This window comes from Paramisgurnus dabryanus, chromosome 6 (assembly GCF_030506205.2).
Source record: "Paramisgurnus dabryanus chromosome 6, PD_genome_1.1, whole genome shotgun sequence".
Lineage (NCBI taxonomy): Eukaryota > Metazoa > Chordata > Actinopteri > Cypriniformes > Cobitidae > Paramisgurnus > Paramisgurnus dabryanus.
In genome coordinates this window covers 7279645-7302441 of record NC_133342.1, presented here as the reverse complement: position 1 = coordinate 7302441, position 22797 = coordinate 7279645, and the positions used below count along the sequence as shown (strand labels likewise).

At 38.2% G+C, this 22797-nt stretch overlaps 2 protein-coding genes across 3 annotated transcripts in view; both read right to left on the bottom strand.

Annotated features, from left to right (window-relative positions):
* Nucleotides 1-236: 236 nt before the first annotated feature.
* LOC135744287 (E3 ubiquitin/ISG15 ligase TRIM25-like) lies at nucleotides 237-8476 on the bottom strand. Its single transcript, XM_065262305.2, has 6 exons — nucleotides 7811-8476; nucleotides 6688-6783; nucleotides 5074-5307; nucleotides 4176-4326; nucleotides 3975-4034; nucleotides 237-1309 (listed from the first exon to the last, which is right to left on the bottom strand). Exons 1-6 carry the CDS (start codon nucleotides 8399-8401, stop codon nucleotides 786-788), a joined length of 1656 nt encoding a protein of 551 aa, XP_065118377.1. The 5' UTR covers nucleotides 8402-8476; the 3' UTR covers nucleotides 237-785.
* A 1938-nt stretch (nucleotides 8477-10414) lies between these two features.
* Nucleotides 10415-22797, bottom strand: part of ankrd12 (ankyrin repeat domain 12) — a 58603-nt gene continuing 46220 nt past the window's right edge. For both annotated transcript variants that reach the window (XM_065262376.2, XM_065262377.2), the window contains 7 exons: nucleotides 22200-22342; nucleotides 21129-21276; nucleotides 16471-20870; nucleotides 15878-15976; nucleotides 15627-15770; nucleotides 12417-12512; nucleotides 10415-11796 (listed from right to left, as the gene is read on the bottom strand). In XM_065262376.2, the coding sequence (XP_065118448.1) occupies nucleotides 11611-11796; nucleotides 12417-12512; nucleotides 15627-15770; nucleotides 15878-15976; nucleotides 16471-20870; nucleotides 21129-21276; nucleotides 22200-22342 (5216 nt within the window). In that variant the 3' untranslated portion in view covers nucleotides 10415-11610. The remainder of the gene's footprint in view (nucleotides 11797-12416; nucleotides 12513-15626; nucleotides 15771-15877; nucleotides 15977-16470; nucleotides 20871-21128; nucleotides 21277-22199; nucleotides 22343-22797) is intronic.

The following is a 22797-nucleotide window of genomic DNA, read 5'->3' as shown; positions in this document are numbered from 1 at the left end:
AACAAATACAACACATGTAAAAATACAAGTTATAGCAGCCAGAAAAAAGTGAACAACCTAAAAATCAAGAGTCAAGAGCTCAACTAAAACAAACATTGATTACCATAATGACATCTTCAAATGAAACAATAAAACATCAACATGAACTAGAGCAGGAGTGGGGAACCCTGGTCCTGGAGGGCCACTGTCCTGCAGAGTTTAGTTCCAACCCTAATCAAACACACCTGAATTTCATTTCAAAGTAATCCTGGAGATTTGAATTAGATTTTTCAGGTGTGTTTAATTAGGCTTGGAACTAAACTCTGCAGGACAGTGGCCCTCCAGGAACAGGGTTCCCCACCCCTGAACTAGAGCTAAACCTCTGTTATTTCTCTTTTATAAGATTTATAACACATATGAAATAAACATAGCATAAGTTTATGTTTTCTACTTTTCTTGTTTATCTTTCTTTAGTAATTCTGTTTATTACTAGCAGGTGTTTATCATTAATGGTCAATCATCACTTCAGTTATATCTTCATTATCTTTATCACTTCTTCAACCCAACCATAAACATAATTGGCATTGGTTTAGTCCACATTGGGTTCAGTTTCTACATAAGGTTCATGTGGGCTAAGTCAGATGGGGCCAGCATAGAACCCATGGACAAACCCACTTAGGGTCTATATTTCAAGCCCATATATTGCCTACATTGGCCCCACCATGAAATGTTGGGTGGGAATCAGCGTGCTGTATTTTATTATTATTACTTGTGTGTTATAGTGTATGGTGCATGATGTATATCATTTATAATGTTAGATCACACAGTTTCACTGATCCTCTAACATAAAACCCAGGATAGAGAGGTTCAGTAAATGTGGTGTTGACTCTGTGGATGAGGGTCATTGTGTCAGAGACGCTGTAGAAGGACAGAGATCCTGAACTGTGATCCACATAAACTCCTATTCTCGAAGATCTGGACACTACTGGGAGATTTGTCTTTCTGCCATTGTACAAGACAGAGCATTGAGAGGAAGAGCAGCACAAACTCCAGGACTGATCATTACATCCCAGTAAACTATTATATGTGTTTCCCTTCCTCCTGATGCTCTTATATGACACTGATATGTCCACTATATCACTCCACTCAACCTCCCAGTAACAGCGTCCACTCACACTCTCACTACACAACACCTGATCCCAATGACCAAATCTGTCTGGATGATCAGGATACTGCTGCTCTGTGCCAGTGTTAGTAGCCACTCTGTTCTCCTCAGACAGACAGAGACATTTATGTGCTGTGGTTGGATCCAGAGAGAACAGACAGAAATCTGAGAAAGATAAAATGCTTAATTAATTTAAACTAGCTTAATTTTTTGCATTAAATCATGTTTCTATTTGTTTGTATAGTGCACAGAGCAGGTAGAGTATATACCAGTGGTTCTCAATTTCCCCCTCCCAGAACATTTTAGATGTCTCCATATATTAAAACACCTGATTCAGTTCTTCAGCTTGTTAGTGTTACTGAAGGAGCCTGTTGAGTGAAATCAGGTGTTTTTTATATAAGGAGACATCTAAAACATTTTGGGAGGGAGGGCTGAGGACTGGAATTGGGAACCACTGGTATATACAATGCCTGTACACAAGGTACCAATGCTAACATGGTAACTGTGACCTACAGAAGTACAAATGATTAAATACTCTTTTGTCCCAATTCGAAAGCCGCATTCCAAGACCGATTGCTTCACAGCATCACGACTGAAGGCTAACTAAGCTTAAAATGCAGCCTCAAAATGCATCATTCTTTCTTCAGGTTGTGAAGGACTGGATTCATCACAGCCTCGGTTATCCCAAGATTCATTGGGCACCTGTATTGGCTGAACATAATGGCTGGATATTTTAAAATAAACATACAATTATCTATTGGCGAGTACAGAGTCCACAAACATTTTCTTTAATGAATCATATTAATCCGTAAACATGATTAGGGAATTCCATACATCTCTGGATGGTGAAAACGTCTTCTTACATCATTCCACTCTCCTTTATAGTGTCATCAAGCTTCACTTTCATTATTGTTTTGAAAATGTGATCTACGTTCCCATATGTGGGATTTTAGAACAGGCACGTGCACAGATAGGGCTCAACCTGTGCAGAACACATGCCCTTTTTGTCCTTACACTCCGAAGTGCCCTTTTTTGGAGGTGGTGTAAATATATAAATATATAAATTAATACTATTGTTAAACATTTACGTCTGTCTGTGTGTTTTACAAATATATTTATCAAATAAAATTATTAAAAAACTAAATATTTTTGGATCCGCTCAAACTGTCTGTCAAACCTCTTAACTCCGCCCCCTGAGTGCAGCGAGCTGAAGTTCCACAGCAGTCAGAGGCAGCTGAACGTCTTGCAACGGTAAATAAGTATCTTGTTGTTTGAGTACAATGCTGTGTCATTACGAAAGAAACACTAGTATGTATATAACGGCGCATGTTTTATAAATTTGAGCAGAGCCGAATTATCCATAGACGGGATTGGTCGAGTGGGCAATCAGGGGGCACTAAGGGCTCCATACTGCAGCAAGGGCTGGCGCAAAATGCGACCAAATTAAGTTTTTGACAAAGCGCGAGCAGTTTTTAAACAAGTGTTCACCCATGTGAAGGGCACCCGTGACAACAATACGGAATGCACGGTCTGGTTTTTACCGTTTTTTTGCATGACGCGTATTAATCGTTTAACTAAAGTCAACACATCTCACGCGAGAAGACGCGCCCGCGCGGGTAAATGTTTAGCCTACATTAACACCAAAAACATATCAGATTAGAAAGGTCTTAGACATCAGATGCCCAGTTGGGAAAACTGGATAGAGACGAAAAACGTGTAAAGGATACAAGTATGTACATTATATTGCCCTGTCCCTCATTACAGTATGCAATCTGGATATAATTTATTGTATATGCATGTATCTTATGCCTTGAATTAGTCAAGGGAGTTGTATGATTATTTGGTTCATAACTTTTTATTCTGAAATTAACTGCATAGAGTTAAGTCTATTTAGTATTTAGTATATTTTTTTAGTAATGCAGTTATTTGCACCTTCAAAAGACCAAGGTTCCTGGTCCTCAGCACCAGGTAGGCAGATACATGTTGAATATGGTTATGGTATGGCTATAGTATAGTATAATCTCCTATTTTGATCTTTAATATCCTATTTCCCCCTCTTCTCAATCACATGCATAAACATGTTAACCAAATAATACAAATTAGCTTATAAAACCAAACAGAATACCTTTTTTTCTTCAAACATATTTTTATGTAACTTTATGTATGTAAGCAGAGGAAAAAATTTAAATTAATATATTTTACAATTAAATAAGAGCTAGTACACAAGAGCACTTCACAAACACATGACTACAAATAGGCCTAATACAGACAAACACCCAGGATGTAAATTGTTAAAGCCAACTTACAAGGGCAGATATCCTTTGCACTGTATAATGCCAAGCTATCATAAAATGTCATTTTTCATTCATTAATAGTGATTTTTTTCAATCATTAATAGTGAATAAATATAAAGCTATTAAGATGATTATTAAGTGATATTTATTTGGAGGGGGTGCCCTTTTTCAGTTTCAGCACATGCCCCTCAAAAGGTCTGTGCACGGCCCTGTTTTAGAATGTATGTCACCTCCCGTCAGATTCAAAACGCTGCACAGAGTGATGCTCTGGGATAAGCAGCTGTCATTATTTCAAACAAATAACTAATAAAACAGTGTTTTAGGCACATTATGTGTTTATTTATGTTACTAACACCCAACCCGGTCGTCCGATGCACGATACCATGGTAAAACCAGTAAAACATTTCAAAACATTTCAGTGATTCCTATTAAACCTCAAAGTTCTTGTCCATTATGAAATATTCTACTTCAAATGATAACGAGTTAAACTGTGTTAAATGATCTAACTCTATGAATTTTCAAATAATGTGTCTTACTTTGTAGAAGCTCCTGTCTGGTCTTCGGTACATTGGTGGGAATAATTTCAATGCATGTAACTATGAAATAAAGTCACATAATTAATTTATTTCTTATGTAAAGTCATACTCATTTTATTATGCTCTGTATTCTGTTATATGATAATGTAAGACTAATTTCTAAAAGTAAATCATTGTCTTTCCAAAGTCAAAGTTCTTCACCTTTGTCAGATATCTTTTTAATATCTTTCTTAAAGCAATCTTCCATATTTTCTTTCAGTTTAGTGACAGAATTGCTCACATCATCAAAAGTTAGAGAACTGAAAATGATGATGTCTGAAGATCCAGGAGATGAAGAGAGAGACTGAAAACTCTACATGAACACAACACAATGACAAAAACTTCACACTTACAGACAATCAAAAAGTAACACTGATGCAGCGTTAAAAGCTGCAATCTGTAACTTTATTCTATCTACCATGCCAGTTTCAAAACCTAAAATTGCATTTTATATTTTACTTGTAGAGTAATAAGTCTTTTGTGTCCCCAGAGTGTGTATATGAAGTTTTAGCTCAAAATATACTATATAGATCAGGGGTCTTTAACGTTTTTCGAGGCAGGGACCCCTTAGACCGGGTGTAGGCAAGTTCGGTCCTACAGAGCCGCAGTCCTGAAGAGTTTAGTTCCAACCCTAATCAAACACACCTAAACAAGCTAATCAATGTCTTTAGGATTTAGACAGCAGGTTAGATTATCAGTGCTTAGGCTAAAATATGCATGACTGCGGCTCTCTAGGACCGAACTTGCCTACCCCTGCCTTAGACGAAAGAGGCATGGAGCAGGGACCCCCTGATACTAAATGTGTAAAACAGAGATATTTAAGTAAGCATTAAGGTACGTGAGGCTGCTTTTTCCTATTAGGCACAACACAAAGTGGAGTAAAGTATAAATATTGTTTTGACCAAGCAGAATCAATGACAGGAACTGTTTTATAAATAGAAACAAATGATATAGGCCTATAGTGTCTGCACATTTTTGTTTTTCTGAATTATGTTAAATGGTGAATTGGTTTAGTCTTGACTTCTGTTCGTGAGTGACAGTGTTGGGGCTGTTGAGTTACCTGAAGGAAACTGATGTGATCTTTAGTTTGTGAAAGCTGCTCCAGCTCAGCGTCTCTCCTCCTCAGATCATCAATCTCCTGCTTCAGTTTCTTTAAGAGATCTTCAGCTCGATTCACTTCTGCCTTTTCCTGATCTCTGATCAGCTGTATCACCTCAGATCGTCTTCTCTCAATGGATCGGATCAGTTGAGTAAAGATCCTCTCAGTGTCGTCCACTGCTGTCTGTGCAGAGATCTGAACACTCACAGAGAGAAACATTAAACTCAGGCCATGTTTACATTAGAGCATTTGCGTTTTAAAACGGCATTTTAAAATGAAAACGATCCTCGTTTATACTGGCATTTTAAAAAGAATCTTCATCCACACTATACACCACCATAAACGCATGAAACATGACCAATCATGTAACTGGGCATGCGCATAAAAGTGTAAAATAACTTATTACTCTAATAATAGCTTACCTGCACGTTTACGCAGCCTAGGGGTGTGCGATATTGACAAAAATTCATAGCTAGATCCTTTGCCGGCCACTACAACAGACACTATTTTTTAACCTATAAAAATGTGTTTGGGAAAGTCTTATACTGTTCTATCTACCCCCTACAACATATTAATATGATTAATAGGTTAATTTTTATTTTATAACTAAACAGAAAGGTCTTTATGATTTAAAAAGAAAGCATTCAAGTGAACAGTACTAAACAGTAGCGAACTTGAAGCAAAAAATAAATTTTAGCAAATGCAAACTTCAATCAAACATAGTAAGAGGTGAAGTATTAATTTAGCCTACCAGAAATGCTTATTGCATTAATTTTTAAAAGTGTGCGAGGTCCGTGCACGTCCTCCGCTAGCAACACACAAATAGCTAAAAGCGCAACGCCTAAAAGAGCATTATATATTAATGACTTTGAGTTTATTGTTTTTATTAATTTATATTCACAAAACTTATCAACAAAACATCGATTCAAATTAAGAGACAAATTATCTGAAACGAAATTCATTTTAAAGTAGCAAACAAAACTTACATTAAACTGGAAAATAATTTCTGACCCATTACAATTCTCCCTTCATATTAGCCTTTACAACACCTATATGGCATTTAAAATTACAGTCTATCTTTCATAAGCTAACTACATTTAAACAAAACATAAACACATTAAACCCAACAATACTCAAACATTCATATAAAACAGACATTAGGCTATCTATAAGGATACATGTTAAAACTATCCGATATAGCGTTTATAATAGCTGGTTGGTAGATGTTTACTATTTTTGGCAAAACCCCGTTGCAAACCAACATTTACATGAATAAAATAATTTTTACTTTGAAAATGATGCGCTGTCACGTAACATCAGCTGTTCGTTTACATAAGACTCCGTCTACGTTCATTTACACTCAGAGCAACGTCTGAGTTCTCAAACTAAAACAGGGTCTTCAGCGTTTGCGAACGAATCCGTTTATGAGGGTCGAAAACGGTGATGTAGTGTAGATGAAAGGCGTAAACGTAGCAAAAGTAACGCGTTTTAAAGGATAAACGCATTAATGTAAACATAGCCTCAATCTCAAACACTTCTTCCAGTATTTATGTTTCTCTATTGATCAAAACTCACCGTGTGAATCTTCACAGCCTCTCTTAGGTCGTGAATCTCCTTCTCTTTCTCCTGGATTCTCTGATGGAGTTTACTCTGCTTGTCCTCCAGTAATCTCTGTTCAAAAGATTAATAACAGATAACTCAACTGGTCATGTAGGGTTTGAGTGAGTAATCTTTAAAACTACTTTCTGTTTTACAATAGTCATTAGTTTCCATCACCATGATTTTTTGCTAAATTTGAAATACATAATCAAAAACAATTAATTTTCGAACAAAAATACCTTAATTCACAAAAAAGTTTTTAACCTTGCTTGAGGTGGTTTTTGACTTATGCGAGAAACAGTAGGGGAGCGCGGGACACAACCTAACACTTTTTGACTTTCGCTTTATCAGTCAAAAAAATATTTACATATTCACAAATTCACAGGAGATCTTCTGACAGTAAGAGAAAAAGACCAAAAGCACAGTTTGCTCGGCCCTGTGTAAATATGCAAAGTAGCTGTGTTACAATTATTAGTTTGTGCCCTAGCTCACCCCTTAATGCTAATAATAGGAGATATTTTGCCGAATAAATGCTGACATAGTGAACATTTAACCCATGTGACTGATCGTCTAGCTGTCTCTTCTATTGAAGTTGTCTTTACCATGGGTTCGACGTCATCATAATGCCCATGCTGTAAGTGCCTGCTTAAAAAATCTGCATTTCTTCTTCTGTGCACAGCATTCAGTTAAAAGCTGTTTTATTTACTGTTGGTTAATTGGTTACAAATGCCACCTCATTCGCTCTAACAACTTGATGGAAAAACCTTATTCACATTTCTTCACATTTGGATGGAACCCCAGATAGTCAAGCTGTCATTTCATGTACTCTTTGGGCCCCCAGGTGGCTGCAGGGGCTCTAAACAGATAGCCTGGTCCAATCAGACTCTCATTTCATTTGTACTGAAGCGAAATGAAAATTAAACGGAAGCACGTAGGAGGGCGGAGCCAGGCTACTAAACAGCTAGTTTGGTTAGGCACATAAAACATTAAGGTGTGGCCAGTGCTTACTTTATCATCATAATCAATATTCAACATAATAGGCTAATTACACAATTCTATAATCTATAATCTTTTCTATATCATTTTTATATGTTCATACCTGTTTTTCTGTTCTCTCTGTTGCAGCTGATACAGTGTCGTGATTTTTATGTTCGTCAATTGTACACAGATAACAAATACAGTATTGGTCATTGCGGCAGTAGATTTCCATTTGTTTATCATGTTTTGGGCAAATCATCTGTTGAAGTCGTCCAGTGGCGTCTATCAGGTTGTGTCTTTTCCCTTTGAATAAATTCTCATGAAGTTTAAAATGATTTTGACAGTAAGAGTTCAGACACACCAGACAGGACTTGACAGCTTTGTGTTTTCTCTCAGTACAGACGTCACACTTCACATCTCCAGCTTCAGCATAACTGAGAGAAGGTCGATCAGTTTGAAGTTTTGTCTTCTTCAGCATCTCCACCATCTGAGCAAACACCACATTTTTATTTAAATCAGGTCTTGTAGTGAAGGTCTGTCTGCACTGAGGGCAGCTGTAGTTTCTCTTCTGATCATCTTGATCCCAGCAGTCTGTAATACAGCTCATACAGTAACTGTGTCCACAGGGAATGGTCACTGGATCCTTCAGTAGATCCAGACAGATTGAACAGATGAACTGATCCTGAACCACTGAAATACTGGCTTCTGCCATTTCACTGTATGTACTCACAGAAAGAAAGACGAAACACACAACAGTCCAACAGTTTCAGTTTCCCTGAACTCCTGAATTTCCTGGTTGTGTTTATAACACGTGTGCAAACAGGTGTGTCAGTCATATAATAAACAACTCCACTAGATGTCAGTCTCATACAGTAACTGTGTCCACAGGGAATGGTCACTGGATCCTTTAGTAAATCCAGACAGATTGAACAGATGAACTGATCCTGAGACACTGAAATATTGGCTTCTGCCATTTCACTGCACAGACAGTACACAGATACTGTAGGCAACAGCTTAAAACAGCTTGAATTCTTGTTTTCCCAGAACTTAAATACAGAATTTGTTTCCTGGTTCAGGAAAACAAAATGTGTCTCAAGTGATCAAAAAAGAAAAGCTATGCAACATTTATTTCTAAAGTTGTTGGCATTTTTCCATATTAGCCAAGCTAAAATATTTTTTTTATAAATAAATATATAAATTGAGGCTATTATTAGAATGTGTGATGCAATGCAACATTTCACCACAAAAAGGCTTTATATCTATTCATTTTTTGGGCGGCTGTATTAAAATAAGTGAATTAAATAAGCCAACTGAAAGTATCTTGCATATCAAAAACTGGTGCAAAAGTAGGAAATACCCTGAGTGCGTTTAAAACTGACCTGGGGTGAGGATTTTGCTTCATTTCAAGATATCGCACACCCGAGTCATAGGGGAGCGTCGTGGACAGCTAATGTGGATGCAGGCAGTGTGTTTGATTTTTTAATGTGGCACAACCTGGATGTGCTGTTTGCAGCCCCCTTCACATAGTTCAATTAGGTTTGGAGCTAAACTCTGTTGTGCTCCGGCCATCCAGGGTAAGATTTGGGGAACCCTGCACTAGATGATGATCTTAAGCATTAGATACTAACCACCACTGTGATCATTACATTATTGGTTTCTTTTAACAACAACAAACATGTTTTAAACACAAAGTTGTAGCAGTCAGAGGAGAAGCTAGCAAACTTTGAGTCGAGAGTTCAACCAAAACAAACACGGATCACCATAATTGTGACTTTAAATGAAACAAAGCCAGCATCTAAACATAAGTTAATTGTGTTTGTTTTTTTTACAGCAATATTTCACAGAACATTCAGAAATAATTTGAAAATTATAAAGTGTAACATTCAGACAACCAACAAATGTTCTTAAAACATAAAAACTGGACTATAATTACATTTCATAGACTTTATCAACAAGTTGTTTATTTTTCATTGGCTCAAGTTATAAAATATAGATGTGAACCATTACCCTAATTTTTTTATTTGGATTAAGGACCTCAAGCCAGGATTCGAACTGGGGTCACCAGAAGTGTATATGCACCATATGTCAGAGCACTGTCCACTACACCACTTGCTCCATCATGGAATTTTTTTAAGTTAAATGAACAAGAACGTAGAAATTGATAAATTAATAAAAAATTTAGTTAAAACAGTAACACCACAAAATTATTTTTACAGCTGATGTTCAAATGTTGAACTGCATAATCCAAGTGAGGTCCTGGTTAGATGTCCAAATAGCGGTCCTAGTTGTCATGTTGTGTAACATCCAAAATTTGTCTTGGACAAACGGAAGCATTATCTTCTTATAAGTTATAACTTAACGTCTTATGTTTAGTGGGTTACTGGCACATCAGCCCTAAAAGAATTAGTGCTGCATACTAAATTAGCAACTACAAGTATTTACGCATAAAAAAGGATGGAGGCGAGGACTTCGAATAATTTGCATAGTCTTATCTATATTCCAAGCTGTGCAACTGAGTAGAGGCGGAGACTAATTTACATATACAAAGATCAGCATATACTAAATGATGGAAATACATGCAAGCAGTTTTAAAGCATGTAGAAATAACTGTCACAGGAAAAAAATTACATATGCTATTATGATGCTCAAAGATGAGTTAAGTGATAAAATGATTGACTACAGCATATGAAGTATAAACAAAAACAGGACAGCAAATGTGTTTGATTTCACAACAAATAAAATTTATTCAATTATATATTACAAATATGTACATCCTCATGTAACAAGTAAATATTAAAATAGACATATTTTTAGAACCATCGTTCAAAAGGCATTACGTCTGTAAAAAATAGGTTTTGCTGTGATCTCACATTAAAACTGTAAAAGTAAGGGCATTTTTTGTCCTATGGAGAAACCACAACAAACTTTTCCTCTTTTTTTTTTTTAAATATGCGCAAGACACAAGGGACAACACACAAGAAATGGATGTTACTAATAGACACAACAATGGCAGAAAGAAACCAGGAGCACTTCAGTAAACCTCACCACGGTACAACTGTTCAGAGAGAGAGAGACAAACCTGTGAAAGCATGCACATTATAGAAACCACAAGTCAGGAAACACCAGCTTTGATGAATGTCAAAGGGGAAAAGAGCAGTAAAATATGAAACGAAAATAAACCGAACGAAAAGGTAATTCAAAAACACATGCTTAGAATTAAGCAAACATCAACAAACACAACAACAAAGAACTTCAATGTAAAAACAACTTTGGTCCATTGAACATTAGACAAAACAATCAAAATATTTATTACTTTAACGTTTCTTTCCTCTCAGTTTCCTTTTCATTTTTTTTACAAGTTAAAAACAATAATTACATGGCTATTTACAAATCAGTATGTATAAAATAAGTTAAAAAATGAGGAGCACAATCTATACATAATCTATAAACACTTGCTGTAGAAACATGTCGGATCGAGATCTCCTTTTTAACAGAGAATTTCGTTTTTCCGACGGTGGTCTTTACCTTCTCAAGGCTGGTTTTTCACTACTCCTCTGCGCCGACCCTCGGTCGACTGTTTGGATGGTGGACCACAAGCTTAAGTGCATTTTATTTACGCTCGCAGTTTGTAAGTGCCAATCTGGCGACCATATGGAGAGCGTGCATGCGGCCTAACCAGAACTGGAACAGAAAACACGGACCAAGACGATAGCCTTGATGTGCGGCGCTGTGATGGACTACAAGCGGCTTGCTGTATTTGTTTTTATAGCTCTGGAAAATGGTACGTTTGTGCACCATGAGACACAACATACTGTACATGCACGCATACAGACACACCAACTGAACCCCGCCGAATCAAGTGCTTTGATATTTTATTGACATCATCACTGTCATCTTCGTATCGGGCCGGTCACCGTGGTGTCATATCGGTGTCAGGTCAAAGTCATCGTTGACTTCCACGAGTGGGATGTAGAATTCGGGAATCTCGAATATGCTGGTGGACTTGTAAGTAGCGGGATCCAGTTCCTGCAGTTTTAGCTGCCACTCCAGACGCTGAACCGCATTTAACGCCGCCGCTTCATGCTGCTGACGCATCAACAGACACGTCTGGGAGAAACACAGATTTTGGTCAATCTCACAAGTGCAACGAGCCCAACATATTGGGGCAGACTAAAATGTGTCAATGTCATCGCATTAAAATGATATAACATATGGACTAATAATAAACAACATCAGAGCAGATGTATGAAGATCCACTGAAGTTTGCACAGGTGCCTTAAAGGGATAGTTCAGCCAAAAATTAAAATCCTGTCATCATTTACTCCCCCTCAAGTTCAAACTTTTTGAAACTTTTTTTTGACTTGCATTCTCTTCCTTTTATGAAAGTCAATGGGGCCCCAGATCTGCTTTGTCATGCTTTGTCTTCCTTTGTGTTTGCAGTTTGGAACAACTTGAGGGGGAGTAAATTATTTTCATTTTTAGGTGAACAATCCCTTTAACAGAGTATGCACAGGCATCACATTAACATCTAATCTAACATCGTTGAGCTAAAATGTCTTACTAATACAAAACTACACTGACAGCAACTCAATAAAAGGCTCGTTTTTTGCTCGATTAAAAATTCAAACATTCTTAAGCGTCCAAATATTGTTGGGGTGCACTGCACACAAAGTAGTCTACAGATGCTTTGTTGAAATTTATATAATAATTTGGCTAAGTTTTTTTACCTTTAACTTGTCAAACTTGTCATCCACATCCTGAAGCCAAGACATAAACTGTCTTGCATTGAAGCGATCTCTTACAGAGGTCTTCCCATCGTCACCCTGAAAAACAAACAAAAAAAGATTTGTAAAAACTACAAATCAAAAAATAACTTATTCTTTAAAACTAGATACCACCTCCTTATTTCAGAGATTGGAGAAGTACTTTAGGTCGAAATTATTTGATTTGATCCACATTAACAATTTGGCAGATGCTTTTATCCAGTAAGTGACTTATGGTGCATTCACACCAGATGCGAATAAAGCGTTAAGTGTGAGTGATTTACATGTTAAGTCAATGCAAAGACGTGATAGACATCCTGCGGCACAATTTGCGAGAATGATGCGGCGTGAATGACACGTAACACACAAATTGAAAACACTGAACTTTGGAGGGTATTCGACAGAGAGATATAGTAGTGCTCCAGTAGTGACATAGCGAGCTGTAGCAAAATACAAAACAACAATTGAGGACAAAATCATTGTCGCAAATTCATTTAAACGCTACTAATTTTATTAACGGTGATTAACGCAACGCCCTTGGTCCAACCTATAGTTGGATATATTAGGACGCAGCCTTACTGTGCTGTCTAAATGAGTCCGAGGTTTTCATAAAAATAAGAACATTAAGCTCTCTTCTAGCAAATCCAATGCTCTAAAGTCTAAATAGTCATTTAAGATCTAAAATAATATTTATTTGTACGTTTTCTGAGAGGTGAACTGTCATAAATGATCTAATGCAAAGACGGGTCTTCATCTACGTATTTTGGTTTCGCTTTTAAAGCATGCAAAAATAAATTGCAGGACTTAATATTTAAACTTGATGTTAAAAGGGTAATTAAGAGAGATAAAGTTCGGGACCTGATTTTTAAAGAGTTATTAAGAGCGACAAGACTCAAAAGCGAACTTCCTCGCGTGCACACAGAGGCGCAAGTGTGTGACTCCGATATGTAGACATCCACACAAAATTACAGTTTTAAAAATATCTGTTTTGACAAGAATTCATGCAGGTAGGACCTATAAACTGTTATATCTGAAGTGAATGTTTTGTTAACAGTGGAAAAATATCTAACGTGTTAACATTAAAGATCCCTGCATTATATAGTAGATCTTAAATATGTCTCAATGTCAATCAAAAGTTTAACATATATTGATATTGTTTTTGACTTTGTGTGTCCTAAAGCTATTTATTAAATCTATTATTTTAAGGTATGGATGTGGTAATTTTGTGGTAATTTGGGATTTTTTTCAAAATTACCTTTGCTGACTCTGTCAACTTCAAACAGGTTGAAGATTCAAAAAGTCATGCATTGTTTTGAAGTTTTGTAATAGAGAATGTCAAAATATAAAACACTAATTTTATAAAATTAGCTCATTCTGACTTCATTTGTCAGGCCAGCTCACAAATGATGCAGCCGCAAACATCTATATTTGTCCACACCCATGTTGATTAGAGTATTAAAAAACTAAAAATTGTTAAATTAAGGTGAATTAGGACAGATCAAAATGTTAGATTAATTTGCGATTAATTGCAAGTTAACTCATGAAATCATGCGATTAATCTAGATTAAAGCAATAAACCCCAAGAAGCTGTGGGTAACCAGTGCATTTTATAACAGCTAAGGGGCGTTGTTAGGCACGACGCGAAGCGGAATGCACTGTAACCCCACTGCTTCGAGGGGTTTATTGCGTTTATAAAACGGTTACTTCATATGCATAACGTTAGCGAGATTTTATAAAATAAAACACAAATAAGCTATAATTATATTAGTACAAATATTACTCTTCCGCCAAACAAAGTAGTTCCTCAGAATCAAGTGTGACTGAAACAGAGCGCAGTTCCCAACCAACACAGACGCAGCAAAGACCCAATGAAAATATGATTTAAGACTGTGGTGTTTATTTTATAAACACCACAAAAATGCTTGAAAGCATGCTGAACTCTTTCCCCGTCAGCGTTTTTTTTTTTAAGTTGGCACCCAGTTTTAGTTTAATGCCTTGCAGAAAAATTATCTTCTTTAAATAAACATAAAATATCAAATGAAAGAAGAGACCATCTGCTTTCAAACAAAAACAAACAAAAAAACGTTTTATCCTACCTTCATTTGTTCTCTTATCACCTCTCAAATGTTTTAGCTAAAAGCGGAGATAAATAAATTTTTGTGAAGAACTTTTGTAAGAGATCAGAATCAAAGCCATCAAAACTTACATGCTGTGTTTTTAGTGTTGAGTGAATGCGTCAGTGTTTAAGTTGGGTAAGATCGCCACCCAGTGGATAATAGCGGATGTATGAACTTGAGTTATAAACTCCTCAGACAACGTTTTCTCTTTATCGACGAGATGACTCAACAATATTTATTGACAGTTATCTGGATATCGCCATTAATTGTGCAATTGTAGACAAATAAAAATATGATTAAAGACTGTGGTGTTTATTATATAAATCAGTCCGCAGCAACAGTGGTGCAGTGATACTTATGTAATGTGGTCTCAACCGTGGGGTTACCGGTGTATTTTATCACGGCTTAGAACGCGTTTCAACCAATCAGAATGAAGAACCAGAACTGCCCGTTTTATAATAAATATTTTAATCTATTGACAGCTCTAATATATTTGTATCATGTGAAGGCAGGTGCCCAACAGATAATCAATATGTCAAACATGACCTTTTCAGGTGGGGGAAAAACTGAAAATAATAACATTAAATTGCGCATTCCTATTTTGTGCAATAATAATAAAAGCAAACATAAAGGAGCAGGCATGTCAGAATTCAAAACGACAACACTTTAGCGAATAACATCAAATCAGGTAGCTGCAAGAGGCTGCATAGAAATTTTGCATGCTGAAAGTGTGACCGTAGCTTGATTTATTGATTCATGGGTGTTTTCCCTAGGATATTTCATTTTAATTGAATAAATAAGCTTTCCATTGATGTATGGTTAGGAAAATATTTTGCCGAGATACAACAATTTGACAATCTGGAATCTGAGGGGGCAAAAAAATCAAAATACTGAAAAAAAACCAGCATTAAAGTTGTCCAAATTAAGTCCTTATCACTCACAATAAATAAAAGTTTTGATATATTTATTTTTGGTACAAGAAAAATCAATATTTTGACCCATATTTCCACAAATATACCCATGCTACTTAAGACAGGGTCACAAATGTGTCACTTGCCTGGACATCTTGGGGCATGTTGTATACTTCAGCGTCCAGCAGGACTGTGCAGGCACTAAATGGAAGCGTCTGATTGGCTAGTGTTCTTGCAGCACGGAAATGAACTCTCAAAACCTCCTGCTCATTGGATACAATCAGCTTTTCCTGAAAAAGCAATGGCCTAAAGTTAGTCACCTCATTACAGCATCCTTAAAATGAAATCACAAAGTCCTAGAGGTATCCTGAAACCAATACAGTATGCATCCATTTACCCTCTCAATACTGTGCTGCAGTCTTAGTTTCATCCGGACCACCTCTTGCTGTTTGAACATCTCCTTCAGCGGTTCAGGTAGTGAAGGAGGTGGCGTTATCTACAAAAACAACAGCAGTAAACACAACAGTCAGACTTTAGATATTGGTTTTCTTTCCTTTCAAACGAAGAACCTAAATAAATAGACCTATATAAGATGACAGTATTGTCCCGAATATAAGACGACCCGTCCCCTTTTCAAAGTGCAGCTTTTGAAAAAATGCTTTTTGAAGACCAACTCTTGTTTTTTATAAAGAAAATGCTTCAATTTGAAAATAATTTTCATAAAGTCAAAGTGGACCAGTTCAGTTACCCACATTTCTTTAATACTTTTTAAATGGCATACAGTAACATATATAACCTGCAGTCCATCTAGTTTTAATAACAATTAAGACTAAGCTGACCCTAACTTATGTGTATTTGGCGCCACCTACCGCATTTTTGAGGGGGTACAGTATGATTGACATAATAGTCCTGAGCTCGAAAAATGTTGTTTGGAAAATTTTGTCTTATATACGGGACAATACGGTAGTTCAAGCATTTACAAAAACTTACTGTTGGGATGCAAAGCTTGCTGAGTGGGTTTCCATCCAGCAGGTAGGACCCATTGAACGTCACATACTCGTCATAGTACTGCGGAGCTTGAGGAATGACACTACAAAGTACTTTCCTCTTCTCCTCGATCTTCTTACGAATGTGCAAGTACTCATAATACGGGTTTGCTCGCTCCGTCTGGTAAGGCTGGATCTCTTCGAGTTTCAGTGCATCTACAATCGCTGCTAAAGACTGCTGGGTTTTCTCTCTGACCTGCTGAGCCGTAAGGCTAGATTGTGCTTGGGGAGAAACCCTAGACATCTTTCGTTTCCTCGGATGGGTTGCCTGCATGTCAACGTCTTCATCTGAGAGCCGGACTTTGGACCTGGCCCCAGATGTGTCGGAATCTCTCTCCGTGACGGACGATGGAGAGGAGCTTCCTGAGGTTCCTTCACTGGATGGCTCTGGCTGAGAATTGTGTTGGATTTCGGCACTGTTCTCAGTTGGTTCTTCATTAGCCGGAAGGTCAGATTTTGGAGGCTTGTCCTCGACAGCAAGCTGGTCTGATCGGTCTACAACGGTTTTAGTTTCAGATTGGGAGCAAGATGTTGCACCTTCTTCTGAGGATGAGATTTTGGCACCATTTGTCTCTGCAATTCGGTTCTTAGCTGAAACATCTTCAGACAACTCCATCGGCTCCTCAGGGACCCTTTCTGGACTAGTGGAATGGGATGTATTTGTCACAGACTCCAGCTCGTGTTTCTCTGGTTGAGCATCAATTGAACTCAGTGGGTCTTTGGAGAACCTGGATGTACTTTCTTCCTGCACACTTGTGCCCTTGACTGAATCTTCTTGGAAGTTGGCTGTTTTCAACATTGTTTTAATATTCTCAGTGCTACATGAAACAACAGATGAATTTTGGTTGGTTTCTGTTGCGTTAATGATTTCCCCACTCTTGTCAATTTTGTTTTCGGCATCAACTAAGGGTTTCTCTTTTTGCTCCGTAGTCTCTTCTCTTAAGGTCGGCTCATTACCAGAATTGGGGGCAGTTTCCCATTGATGGCTTCCAGAATGCACAGGTGCATGGTTGTCAGAAGATTTTTGTGTCTGTAAAGGCTGACATGATTCACTTTGGGAAACAATATCTAATAAAGAACCCTCTGGCATTGCTGCACCAGGGACTTCAAGCTGACCCAGACTTGAGTGCTCTTTTTGACTACCAGGGTTGCAAGACACATTGTTAGCCAGTTGGCTACTAAGGTCTTTAGTAGTAGACTCGTGCACATATGACGAAGGTTGAACTTGACAAACAAGAGTAATGCCTTCACCATCACTACAATTTTGATTTAAACCATCCGGAACAACAGTGGAGCTTTGACTACTGCAAGTCTCTAGAACAGGGGCTGCGTTAATCTCAGCAGCTTGTTCATTGCTTGGGTGTGATGCAACGGCAATTCTCTGTGGATCTTCAATTTCAACTGGCAGAGCCTTGGCTTCTTCATCCAGAATAGCCCTTAAGCATGGCGATGCATGCCTGTTTGGTATCGGCGTACGATTGGAAAGAGCCGTATCGGGAAGACTGACGGTATCCTTGTCATGAACCGTAGGCGACTGCAGCAAAGGTGTATGGGAATCTGAAGGTTCCACATTGTGGTCCGAATCATATTCAGTTGGTCTGGGTGTTAGTATGGTGGTCTGACAAGAATCTTCTGAACTTGCCACAGAGATCATGGATATTGATCTTGACATAAGACCAGACTTTTCACTCTCTGGTCTTGGAGATCGGCTAAAACTGTTTTCTATTAAGGGTCCGTTCTTCCCAGAAGAAGGGAGATGTTTCGCATCTAGCGAGAGGGTTCTTGCACTAGTGGCATCTTTTAAGGTTTTTTCGCGGTGTCCATCTGAAACCTCGGAGCTCTTGGAGCGCATCAATTCCTTTGTTAAACAAGGTTCACCGGACGAAGTGGATGTTTTTGTGATGGATTTGTCTTTGCTTTTCTGCTTCCCCAGATCAATTCCTGGGCGCTGCTTTAGTCGTTCTCGTTCCTTCTGCTTGATTTTTTCTAAGTGCTTTCTGTGCCACTGTTCAATTTCCCGGTCTTTGAGACTGAGCATGCGTTCGAAGCTGGTCTGCATGAGGTCATCATTTACCAACCTCTTTTCTTTTGGACGAGCGTCCTTTGGACTGGGTGCAACCTTGGATTTGAATTCGGCTTCACTTGGTTTCGTCTTGCTTATTTTGCCATCTCTATTCAGTTGTGATCGGTCTTTATCTTTGTCCTTTTCCTTGTGTCGATCTCGCTCGCGGTCTCGATGTCTTTCAGACTCTCGGTCCTTCTCTCGTCTATCCCTGTCTTTCTCCGTTGGCTTTGTAACCTCTTCCTTTGATTTAGATGAGGCAATCTTATTGTTTTCACAAACATAGCCTTTCTTCTCCTCTAGTAACAACTTAAGATTGGAGTAGGATGAGGAAGATGGGGTGGTATCTTTAGATTTTTCTTTTTTCCTTTTATCGGAGTCTTTCTCTCGTTCCTTTTCTTTAGTGCGGTCAGATTTGCCATGATCAGTGGTCTTCACTTTCTTTTCCGAATTGGTTTTATCTTTGTCTCTGTGGTCACCAGAAGAATGATCTTTCTCTGCTCTTTTGTCAAGCTTGTCTTTATTCTTCTTGTTTTCTTCATGCTTTTTCATTGCAGACATCGCTTTGAGTTTTTCAATCTCTTTATTATGGCTCTTATCATTGGGTGAATGTGAAGTGCTTGTTAGTTTCTCCTTTTCTTTCCATCGATCTGTGGAGATGTGCAGTTCCGACTTGTCAGCTAAGTGCTCAGATTTCACTTTCTTATCTTTATCTGCATGCTTTTTCTCAGACTTTTCAGACTCCCGATCTTTTGTTGGCAGTCGCTTATCGCTTTTCTCTCGAGGGATTTTCTCTGCAGACTCCAGTTGATCTAGGTCTGCTGAATTACCAGTGATTGGTTTGTCATCCACTTCTTCTTTAACTCCTGAAATGTGCAGTGAACCCTCAGTCCGGTCATCGTGTTCATCTTTTCCTCTGTCATCTTTGGAGCACATCTCTCTTTTCTCTTTTTTTATAGCCTTGTCCTTTTCCCTCTCATCTTTTGGCCTCCTGTCCTTGCTGCTACTACTGCTGCTTGAATATTTGTCCCTTGACACCCCTTTTTCCTCTTTAGCAGGTGACGATTCTGAAGATTTCAGAGGAGATCCGCCACGGAGCACCTCGCCTTTACCAGTGATCTCCTCATTCTCGTCGCTCTTGAAAAAGTTCTCCTTCCAAAACTCCCGATCGAATTCCATATTCCTATGCCCGTCCTTGCGTGCCTCTTTTTGCCGGTGACGGTTTCTCTCAGCCTCGTATTCCTTTCTGTACTTGTCTTTCTCCTTGTGTTTTAGCTTGTGCTTCTTAACAACTTTGCCATCTTTGTCCGTCTTCCTGAAGACACCCTCAGAACTGTCCATACTGTTACTTAAACTACTGTCTTTGAATGGACTAGAGCTGCCGTCATCTTCCAAGCTGAGCTCTTTGTGGTGATGCTTGCTTTTCTCCTTGTGTTTGCAGCTTTTACTGCTAGAGCCTTCTGTGCAGAAGTCTGACTCAATGTAGTGATTGTATTTGACGTTGTCAACTGGGCAGGATCCATCTCCGATCGAAACACAGGTCTTAGTGTTCTCCTGTTTCAGTGGGGTTGTTTGCTTGTCAGTTTGGCTGTGGTTCAGCTTTGGGGACTTGACCACAGATAGGTGAAAGAGGTGGACCGAGGTTTCATCTTTTGCGCTGAAAGACATTTTGAAGGAGTCCTCTTCTCTGACGCCCTTGTCAGAATTATCAGACACAGTCGCTGCAGAAAACAGAAGGGATTTGCCGTTCTCTTTCACTTCCTCTCGCACTTCCTGGTTCTCTTTGTTTTTGCTTTGGCTCTTGTTCTTTTTCTTCTGTTTACATTTTTCTTTCTGCTCAGATGGGGTGAGATTGAGGCTTTCTTTTTTTGATTTACTCTCCGTTTTATGACTATCCACACTGACTGACCTCGTCGGGGAGCTTCTTCTTTCTGAAGGCACCTCAGCTTCATCGCTTGAACTATCCGAAGTGCAGTACACGCGTGATGCTTTAGTTTTCTTCGTTTTGCAAGCCAGCTGCTCGCTTTTGCTGCCCTGTTTGGAAGCATAGTGGTTCCTTTCCTTCTCTTCTTTCTCCTTTTGCCGTAGCTCTCGTCTTAAGAGGTGTCTTTCGTTAAGTGCCTTACTGAGATCCTCCTCCTCTTCCTCATCTTTAAATTCATATTCGTCCAGTCCTGACATGGACGATGACGCCTTCACTGTGGTGGAGTCCTTCTCAGCATCAGAGTACTCCATGTTTTCGTCTACACTGGAGGGATTAACTGAAGGTGGGTCCTCTGAGTCTGTGACATACAAGGATTACAAAAAAGAAACTGGTCATATGAAATTCCCAATCAAATAATTATTCATGAATAAATACATACATTTGTGCAAATTTAAATCCAATCATACAAGTCTGCTAAAAACACATTAAGACCCTTGTCGGTCACGTATACTGCTAACAAGTTTGATATTTCACCAAGTTTATTTCTTTGATAGGTACAGTCAAACAATAAGGACAATAAAGACCAAAGTAGCAGTACAGACAAAAACCTCTGTACCTGAAGAACTCTCCTCTACGTCTGAAAGTGGGATCTCTCCCTTTAGTAACTGCTCAAGTTCCTGAGAATCAGCCACATCAACGGGTCTCTCTCCTCTCTTGTTGAGCTGGAAGGCGTTGCCACCATGACGCAAAAGCAGCTTCACAATCTATGAACGTTTGCAAAAATGTCATGGGAGCAATAGGAGGCAGCATAAACAGATAAATTAAATTGCAAGACTCACAATTACTAAAGGTCCTCTTGTAACAGATTTCATTACGCACTATTTAGTAAGTATAGCCAAGCAATGAGCAATGCGAGACTGTCTGTCTGTTGTAATTTTACACAGATAAGTGGTTATGGTAGAGGTAGTCGTGGTATAATAGAAAGTTAGGCATGTAACCCAAAGGCTTAGATTTTTTGTTAATAATTGCTCCAATGCCTAATTTCTCTGCAAAATGATATAATTACTGTGTCTAACTATAGGCTAAATCAGCGGTCTCCAACCTAGTTGTGAGCAAGGTCTATCACAATGAATAAAACAATCTGGAGAGCTACTTTTTTGATATAGACTACTCAAAACTTTGTTTTACTTTTTGATTTTATCTTTATTTACTTGTTTAAATGTTTATCATTGTTTAAAATGCTAACATACATAAAAGAAGCCAAGCTGAAAAAATATGTTATAAATAAATATTAAAATTGAGGCTATTAATAGAATGTGCTTTGGCGGGCAACTCACAGACATGGGCACCGTGTTGGAGACCACTGGGCTAAATACACTTGCTGTACAACTTACAATTTAAGGTCATGAAGCAACCATACAGTGAACATGGATTCATCATATTATCTTAAGCACCATGTTTTATAAAGATGCAAAAAGGACTTCTTACTGACCAGAAATGATTTCAGACAGGTCTTTTTAATGGGACACACGATTTATCGTCACAGCCCTATAATCAAGGTTTCACTACCCAGACTAGAAATTTTCAGGCAGGTGTGTTAAGGAAATCTCATCTGCACTGACCCTCCAGGACCAAGTTTGGACACCCCTGCACAAGTGGGTCCTGGTCCACATTTTGAAAAACTCACATCTTTGTGTCCACTACTGGAGGCATCATGAAGCGGCGTGTCGTCGTCCAATCCCTGCGTGTTCACTTCTGCTCCTGCACCAATCAGAACCTTCGCTACATCATAGTAACCAAGGTTACACGCTTCATGGAGTGGCGTCCAACCTGGGAAAAGAAATCATGTATGATTTAAGATACTACAATAAAGTCAAAATAAAACCTTTTTCAATAATTTTTGAGATTAATGATGGTAACACCACAACCATTTTGTAAACCATTACAAAAACGATTACTGTTAGTAGGCTATACCTAATTGCAGCTGTTTTGGTGACTACAATAAAAATAGAGGCAAGTTAAAGTCTTAGGTGCATAAACTACTGTATTTTGTGTGAAACTATGGTTATCACGGCATATTTACATTTAGGCATTTAGCAGATGCTTTTATCCAAAGCGACTTACAAAGATAAGGAAACACTTAAAGAGCACCTATCATCTGATTCATGATATTACATTCCATTTGGTGTGTAAGTGAGTATTAGTACATGTTAAAAATATGCAAAAGGTACAAAATACAAGGTAAACGATGATGCAAGTTATCGTTTCCAACGTAAATCTCTTCT

Coding starts and splice junctions, on each gene's coding strand:
- LOC135744287 (XM_065262305.2), bottom strand. CDS start 8,401: ATGGCAGAAGCCAGTATTTCAGTGGTTCAGGATCAGTTCATCTGTTCA. Junction 5,308..6,687: donor AGGCTGTGAAGATTCACACG/GTGAGTTTTGAT, acceptor GTGAGTGTTCAG/ATCTCTGCACAGACAGCAGT. Junction 4,327..5,073: donor ATCACATCAGTTTCCTTCAG/GTAACTCAACAG, acceptor GTGTTCATGTAG/AGTTTTCAGTCTCTCTCTTC.